General features: G+C 34.1%; 1 protein-coding gene across 1 annotated transcript in view; it reads left to right on the forward strand.

Annotated features, from left to right (window-relative positions):
- The first annotated feature begins 3877 nt into the window (after positions 1-3877).
- The window catches only part of LOC108736894 (monocarboxylate transporter 13-like), a 9373-nt gene continuing 4287 nt past the window's right edge, over positions 3878-8963 (forward strand). Inside the window, exons 1-3 of the mRNA XM_025981211.1 lie at positions 3878-4040; positions 6460-6586; positions 8407-8550. Coding sequence (XP_025836996.1) covers positions 3933-4040; positions 6460-6586; positions 8407-8550 — 379 coding nt within the window. The 5' untranslated portion in view covers positions 3878-3932. The remainder of the gene's footprint in view (positions 4041-6459; positions 6587-8406; positions 8551-8963) is intronic.

Genomic DNA, 8963 nt, shown 5'->3' on the forward strand with positions numbered 1-8963 from the left:
ACTATATAATAGGAAGAGAAACGAAATGTGGAGAAATGGTAGTAGAAGCTAAAAGAAGAGTAATCAAGTATGAGGAAAAGCTGGAAAAATTAAAGGACGATGATATGTGGAAAGAGATATGGATAAAAAACGATACATATGTCGAGATAAGAGATAACGCTATAGAGTAAATGAGAATCAGCAAGAAATGACTAACTGAATGGAAAGATAAGGGGTGAATGTAAGTAATATGATAAAAAATAGATGTAGAGAAATAGAAAGGGGAGATGATTTAAGAAAAATTCAATGTTCAAAATATGTAGAAGGGATGAGAGAATGGATCACATCATAAAATGTGGTAAAAATGATATTAAAAATGAGCGGGAAAATAGGGTTAGTTTTATGGCGTATTGCATCAACACATCTCAGTTGAAAGAAAGCCCTCACGAAATTAGTGGAATAATTAAACTAAATGGTGAAATTTTATCGTTGAAATGTTCATGTAAAGCTGTACTAAGTGAACAGTGTAAACATATCGTTGCAACATTGTTAGATTGTAATAGGTAAGTTTTTAACCTTAAAATATTCATTTAATTCTTTTTTAACTTTGCTGGCTCCATTATCGAATATGCAAATGAGTAATAAATTGTTTTGAATACAGTAATTAATAGAAATTCAAAGATTTACTACCAAATCAATGCAGTATGCGTGTATGTCTATTTATCGTTCTATATCCACGTTTTACCAACAGGTGGCGTACCCCACTTGACGGATCCCGATAAGCACCCTGTAGATGCTTTTACGATATTTACAAATTTTCATAATAATGTAACAGGTTTTTCATACATGTGAACATTAGTAGCTTGTTTTACAAATCCATGTATTCGTTTTGGCTGCTTTTAGGTACTCTACAAATGCAATAAAAAGCATTGTAGTACGTTATCTCTGATGCGTTCCGGTTTGTTGTTTAAACCTGCGAACAAAACGTTGCCACTGCACAAAAGTGAGAAACAAAAACTGGCTGATATACACGATCTTCCGTTCATGTTTAATGTTGCGTATACACAGGTTGATTTATTTTACCATAGCAAGCCGTGCTATGTACATATACATATATATAATGGTAAATATATAGATATGTAGGTATAATGTACGTACGTATCGGGGTGTACGTGAATACAAGGGAGCATATGAACCTTAATTTTTATCCTTTTACGTGCAAACTGTATACACTTTCAACGTGCTTTGCATGCGTGAATTCTTCATGTATGTATTTTACATGACTGTAATAAATAATGTTTAAGTTGCTGTGAAACTTTATGGATAGTGTTCCTTATTATTTGCGGAGCATGTACCCTCTATTTTTAAAGTTGAAACCCATAGTAGCGATGCAACGGGAGCGTCATAACAGAAACAGACGTGGAAGTGTAATGATTTTAGGTGACTATTTAATGCAGTGGTGTGTGCCGTTTTTGCGAATATTTTGTAACAAATTTTGCATTTAGCACTTGCATCGTTAACATCAACAAAATAATCCCAAATGGAACTTCTCTTTGACTTAAAAAGTAATCTTTTAATATAAACTTTACACCACTGAGCAGCCACTATACTAAATAAATAAACGCTACAACTGTATTAGTATTTTCGAAATCAAATTATTAGGAGAACTGTCTAAGAGGGAGCTGAATGTCCTGGGCGTTTTTAAATTAAAGCAGGAGACCAATAAGAGAATAAAATTTGGAGTGGTGTAAGCACAGGGCAAAGTAGTATTACGTAGTTAGTATCAGCAATTTCTTATGCTGAAGTGTACGATGTGTTGCATACCTAATAAAATACAATTCCTTAAAATATAATTTTTCAAATAATCTTTAACACAAACAAAGTGATTAAACAAATTATTCACAAAAGTAACAGTTTCGAGCTCTCGAGAACTTGTTATAATAAAGTTATTTGCACAGGGACAATATTAATAAATTATTATTAATAAAATCTTATCGGCTATAACGCTGCATTCACGCGAATACTTCATAAATTTAACGGTTTTTAAATAATACGCTACAATGTTACACAGGGGTCGTTGAAAGCTGGCGCAGGTACCTGCACCACATGTAGCTATACAACGAGCAATTCCATTTAAATTGTGTTTTTAAAACGGCCATGTTTAGCCAACAGGTAAAAGTAATAAATTTTTGCAACTTGTTTTATTGTTCCGATATAATGATTTTCAAAAAGATGAGAAATAATATTTTGTTCCGATAAGCTTGTTATAAAAAAGCGGAACCAGATGCAGAAGCGGATGTGAATATGTATGCGGAATTTCCGTAACTGCGGACGCAAAAGCAGAAGTCTCTTGCAACACAAACCCATAGTAACCTGATCAATTATTTACTTTCGCGTATATGGCGCAACCACTAAAAGATGTGATGTTTTAAATACAGCTAGATGACAAATAAAAAACAAGGACAGCTTTCGTTGTGGGATAAATAAACATCTAGGAGGAACGTAATGCTGTGATTAATTGGGTATCAGTAGAGTAAATAGAATTAAGAAAGATTGTCTTTATTATGTTTTAGGTAAGGGCAATCATCTCTACCACAAACAAACCTTCACAATTTTACATTTAAAATCAGAAAAACCTTCTTAATCACAACTGATCCGTTAAATAAATACATTTTAAATTAAGAAAATTTTATTAATCATAACCAAAGCTTTACAAAATAAATTTTAAATTCGGGTAACCTTTTCAACCACAATCAAACGCACACAAAATGAAATTTTAAGTCAGGACAACCTTCCCAACCACAACCAAATCTTCACGAAATTGACCTTAATATCAGAACAATATTCTCAACAATAATTACTAAATCTACACAAATTTAATTTTTTAAAAAAGGGTAGTCTTATTAAGCATACCAAATCTTCACAAAATTAAACTTTAAATTAGGACAACCTTCTTAATTATAACCAAATCTTCACAAAATTAACGCTAAAATCAGAACAGTATTCTCAACAATAATTAAATCTTCACAAACTACCATTTTTAAGAAGGTTGTTTTTAATTAAAAAAATTAATTTATGAAAACTTAATTAATGTTGTAAATATTGTCCTAAGTTGCCTTTATTTAATCACAATCAAATCTTCACAAAATTAAACCTCAAATCGCGACGACCTTCTTAACCATAACCAAATATTCATAAAATTAATCTTAATATCAGAACAATATTCTCAACAATAATTAAATCTTCACAAATGTAAATTTTAATCAGAGCATTCTAGTCAGCCATAACTAAATCTTCACAAAATTAACCTTAAAATCAGAACAATATTCTCAACAATAATTTAATCTTCACAAACTAAAACTTTTAAATAAAGCTAACCTTCTTAACCAAAACCAAATCTTCACAAAATTACATTTTAATCAAGGCAATATACTCAACCATGAACCAATACACATCTTCAGCGATAACTAAATTTTCACAGAAACCTTTTTGAATCATATCTAATTAAATTTTCAGAAAATTGAATTTTAAATTAGGACATCGTTCTTAACCTTTACCAAATTTTCTCAATCATAATCAAATTCCAACATAATTAAACTTTAAAACAACGCCATCTTCTCAATCACAATCAAACTATCACAACTTAAGAAGCAAGTGATTTACCTAAGTGTACTACTTTCACAAGAAACTGCATTTAAAATTGTGTACAGAAGATTAATGAGGCTTTGTCTATTTTTCCTTTTTCAAATGAGAATATGCTTGACAAGTCTTATCTTTTTGTATACTTACAATTTAAATAAATAATATACATGTAGCGATGCCTCTAGTTTTTAAAGTTAAATGAACTTGTTATCTATTGGAACAGACGAGATGTGCAATAATGCTTAGAATATAAGAATGCTTCACCAGGTATAACTGCAACAATAAAATTACTTCATTCGAATCATAGCGTAATGTCTGGTACCACTATCAATGAAAACAAACGTACGAGAAAACTGTCGTATATTACTCCAGACGGCGGTTATGGTTACGTTGTTGCTGCAGCTTTAATGATATTTACAGTAAGTCATTAGAAAACTTTTGTTACTCACAAATCTATTGATAAGTAACTTTATGATTTACTAACCGATCGCAATAATCTGCACTAATAATTAAATTATTTGAATAACAAGAGCCTTACTTGATGATGGCCGCGTTGTCATCGAAGTGGAATGAAATAACAGTCAGAATTTCGGCGTCGATTTATAAAATCATAGTGATGATTCAAGTTTAGCTTATTTTTATTATTGTTATTAACTAAAAATTATCAAAAGCTATCTAAATGCATCAGTACATCCCTCTCCATTACAAGGTCACCAGTCAGAAGGAACGCAATTGTATCTTGAGCATATTGAAAACATCACACGTAATTGTTGGAATTCTAAATTGTTTAAAGGAAGTTGTTGTTGGTGTTTTAGTTTCATTCTAGGTGTCATTAGCATTTTTATCACCGTTTGTAGGTAATTAGTGGGTAAATAAAAACAAAACAAACTTTCGTAAGAAGATTCGCCGGGATTCGTTTCAGCAAGTAGATATCCATATATTTAAATTAACCTTGTTGGAGCATACGTAATCCTAAAACGTAGCATCGTACTACAGATGGCGCTCACCACGCCATTTGTGATATTTTCTAAAACGCGCTGTTAGGACAGCAGGTAAAAACTGGTCAATGTTCTGTCGGAGCTGTCTGCGACGCGCTGATGAGATCTGAGAAGATCGAAATCGCGATCCGCGTCTGGCAGTTTCGACAGAATACAGACCACTTCGAATTATTTTATTAAACTTTCGTAAAATAAAATCCACTGTATAGGCAGGTATATATTAATGACAATGTGAAACATTCAAAACAAAGTAATTTCATTTCAAATAGCTGAAATTACTTGCTAAGTATTATTATTTTCGGCTGTAGTTTCTCTTTTCTTTGCAAGAAAATAATCAGATGATAGCGGTAACGGGATGCTAGTTTCAGGTGAAAGACTTGTCCTCAATTATGCCATTGCCTAAAATTTCAATGGAATGAAAATACCACTAAAAAGGAACGATCTTTTTCCTAAAAACAGAAAGGCTCCTTACGAATACGTAGCCAAAAGTAACTGGAACGCATCGACATTATTCAATTACTGAATATTTATCCTTTATGTGCTTGTTTATACTTACCTCTGATCTAATAAGAGGTCTAGCAGCCTTCGACGGTCGATCGTCGGGTCTATCGATGGGCGATTTTGTTTTTTCAGTACTAAAATAGTTATTTTTCTATTTATTGTAATTCGTATTTTAATCGGATTCCATTTAATGTAATAAATAAGTAAGTAAAAATCAGGCTGTTTCCAACTATGGATACCAAGCGGCATGGCTCAGAGGTTTATCATAGCATTCGAGAGGACGCCAGTTCGTTTCCGGGTCCGTTTGGTCCAAGTTTTTCTGTGGTTGGATCACTTAGGTAAATGCTGGGGCAGTAATATTCCACTAATAATCTTTCATTCTCTTCTGTCTTCATTTCGTCCGTCTCATCTTTCTCACCCGAACCACCACCCAACCATTCCCAGTATTTCTGAAAGGAGGCTGAAGAGGGCCTTTTTCTCTACCTTCCGGTGTAGTCCGGAGGGACTGCCCGCCTACCAGCATTACTGACTGGTGGGAATGATACATCCAAAAGTGTTTTTTTTTTTTGCTATTGATGTCGTGTTCTTTATTTACAAGCAAAGGTTTTGTCATGCGAGCTCCTGCTTGACGGTTAGGTTGATTGTGACGTTGTTTATTCTTCATTAAAATTATCCAACTGTGTCTAATCTTTAATTTTTCGTCTTTGTTGACGTTGGTGCGGTAGTGTAGAATTTCAAGCACTTCCATTCGGGCTGAATCATAATATCCGTTGGGACGTGTCAATACTTTGGTATCGTCAAAAGCAGTCTTACGTCCTCTTTTCAATGTATGTAAACGACAACTGACCTCCGGCTGGTAAAAAGAATATGCCTGTCTGTCGTCATTCATATGTATACTTTATGACAACTAGGCAAACTATTGCGCTGTAGGGGATACAGAGGTTTCTTGGAGTTGTGTAAGTGTTGGAAGACTTCTTTGAATGCAGAGTTTTTCACACCGCTTTTCGTAATAGACGAGCTATTATATCCGTTTTCCCAAAAAAAGGAACAATTGTACTGCAACTTCTTCCTGTAAATGACGTAACCCGAACTTCCTTTATGTTTTTCTTTCAATCATAACGCCAAGGAATGATGGGATCGTATTGCGTTCTGTTTCTATGGTGAATTTGATGCTACCTGTTCAGATAATCCAGTAAGTCGTACAGTGATTATTTCCCACAGTATCATACAATAAATGTCCATCTATGTACCTACACTGTCTGTGATTACGTTTCTTAGAATCCTCTTTTAACGAATAGCATATGCGGTAAGGCTTTTATTAAGTATAATTTCATTTTAGTGTGTAACATTTGTGCCAAATACCTGCTTTGGATTGATCTATGGATCCTATTTGGCTCAAATAGGTGATGAAACAAGATCTGTTACTACAGTCACATCCTTCTTCAACACTGCATTTCATTTTTCTGGTATGAAAATTAAAAATAATTATTTGTGCTTTTTAAGAATTGAAATAAGTGTTTTATGAAGTTGCAAATATAGTAACGAAACGTCAGACAAAATTACAATCCTTTTCTTTGATTATTCACTTTAATACATATATATATACTATTTGTTTGATAAAATGAAGGACTTTCGAAAAGAACCTTCCTTTGACCAAGAAATTGAAAAACTAAAAATAAGCATGTTTTGTGTAAATGGCATGGTAATTTTCAATTTTGCTAGAAAAAGTAACACATGTACCTAAAAACCAACCTATTGAGCAAAAAATAGTCATAATTTAGCTATAACATATTTAAAAGAGTACTCATATTTGTAAATATATAGGGTTGTTCGGAAAGTCATTTCGTTTTTTTTTGTGGAAATGAAAGACAGTTTTCGTATAATAAACAAATACTTTATTAAATTATATATTGACCGTTCTGGTCCAACACCTTTTGCCATCTTTCTGGTAGTAGCATAATTCCACGCTCATAAAATTTTTGGTCTTTGCTGGCAAAAAACTGATCGAGGAGGTTTTTGACCTCCTCATTTGAGGTGAAGGTTTTACCGTCTAAAAAATTTTGGAGTGACCGGAACAAATAATAATCCGATGGTGCCAGGTCTGGAGAATATGGTGGGTGTAGCATTGTATCCCATTCAAGCTGTAAAAGCTTTTGGCGAGTGACCAAACTTGTGTGAGGTCTCGCGTTGTCTTGGTGAAACACTACACCTTTCCTGTTGATTAGTTCTGACCTTTTCTGTTGAAGTGCATCATTCAGTTTGTCCAGCTGATGACAGTAGACTTCCGAATTAATCGTTGTGTTATCCGGTAAAAGCTCAAAAAAAACGATTCCTTTAAAATCCCACCAAACAGACAGCATCACCTTTTTTTGGTGAATATCGGCTTTGGAAATGGTTTGAGCCGGTTCATCTTTTTTGCTCCATGACCTCTTGCGTTTGACGTTGTTGTATACAACCCATTTTTCGTCCCCAGTGATGATGCGCTTCAAAAACGGATCATTTTCGTGACGTTTGAGAAGCGAATCGCAGACGTCAATGCGGCGACACAGATTTCTCTCTGTGAGAACATGGGGAACCCATACATCGAGCTTCGAGGATAATCCCAGGCCTTTCAAGTGGTCATAAACTGTTGAATTTGATAAATTTAACCTCAATCCGATCTCACGTGTTGTTATTCGCCGGTTCACATCAACTAATGCCTTTATCGCGTCTTTATCAGCTTCAACCGGCCTTCCCGAACGTGGTGCATCTTCGACATCAAAATTGCCGGATCGAAATTTAGCGAACCAGTTCTGGCACTGGCGTACTGTCAACACACCTTCTCCATACACATCAGTCAATTTCTTTCTGGCTTGAACAGCATTTTTACCCTTTCTGTAGTAAAACAGTAAGATATGTCGAAAATGCTGCTTATCGCTCTCCATATTTAAAAGGGCACCAACCAAAAACTACTGCGTAGAATTAATTGGAATTTTTCACACACAAGCCTTGCTATATGAGCTCTCAAAGCATATAAAAATTATACGGCTTCAATGTGAAGTTGGGTGCAAAAGAATACAATTAAATCCTCTGTCGGGAACAGACGAAATGACTTTGCGAACAACCCTATATATTTGTTGTAAAAAGTATGCAACATGAAGGTGCCAAATACTAGTGAAGATAATTAGTAAATTCTTAATAATTACACTTACCGGTACACTTTTGAAAGTGTTGCATACCTTGTAAGGTATTTTTCTTATTTTTGTATCTTGTACATTATATTTATGATTTATTTCTGCAAACCTAGGAATCTTTACAAACCTTCTACTTCAAAAATGTTCAGAGAGAACTGTGGCATTGATAGGAGCTTTGATGATTTTTGGGGCAAACTTAGGGACAATATTTGTAACCACTGTGGAACATTTGGTTATGACATATGCTGTAATACAAGGTAATTGCATATCTACAAATCTTAGACAACTACTAATCATAATAGAGAGGATTTAAATATCGCTTCTAGAGGAACAGTTTATGTAGACAGTTTTACTAGTGTAAAGTAAAGTTACATATTCCAATTCAGCTTTTACTAGACTTTGTAATTGTCCATAACTCCCATAAATATTTTACATATCGATTGCACTTAAGTCCTAAATAAGCAATTCGAGACAACATTTTGGATTCGCAAAAGTGGGTTGCATATTCAGTTTAATCATCATCATCATAAGGTCATCAGTCCTAAGACTGGTTGGACACGTACCTCCACTCTTTCCTATCCTGAGCGAAACTTCGCATTTCCCTAAAACTAGAACAGCCCACATCCTTAACTATTTGCGAAGAGTAATCTAATCTAGGTCTACCTCTACC

The sequence above is a fragment of the Agrilus planipennis genome, unplaced genomic scaffold (assembly GCF_000699045.2).
Source record: "Agrilus planipennis isolate EAB-ADULT unplaced genomic scaffold, Apla_2.0 scaffold9, whole genome shotgun sequence".
NCBI classification, from domain to species: domain Eukaryota; kingdom Metazoa; phylum Arthropoda; class Insecta; order Coleoptera; family Buprestidae; genus Agrilus; species Agrilus planipennis.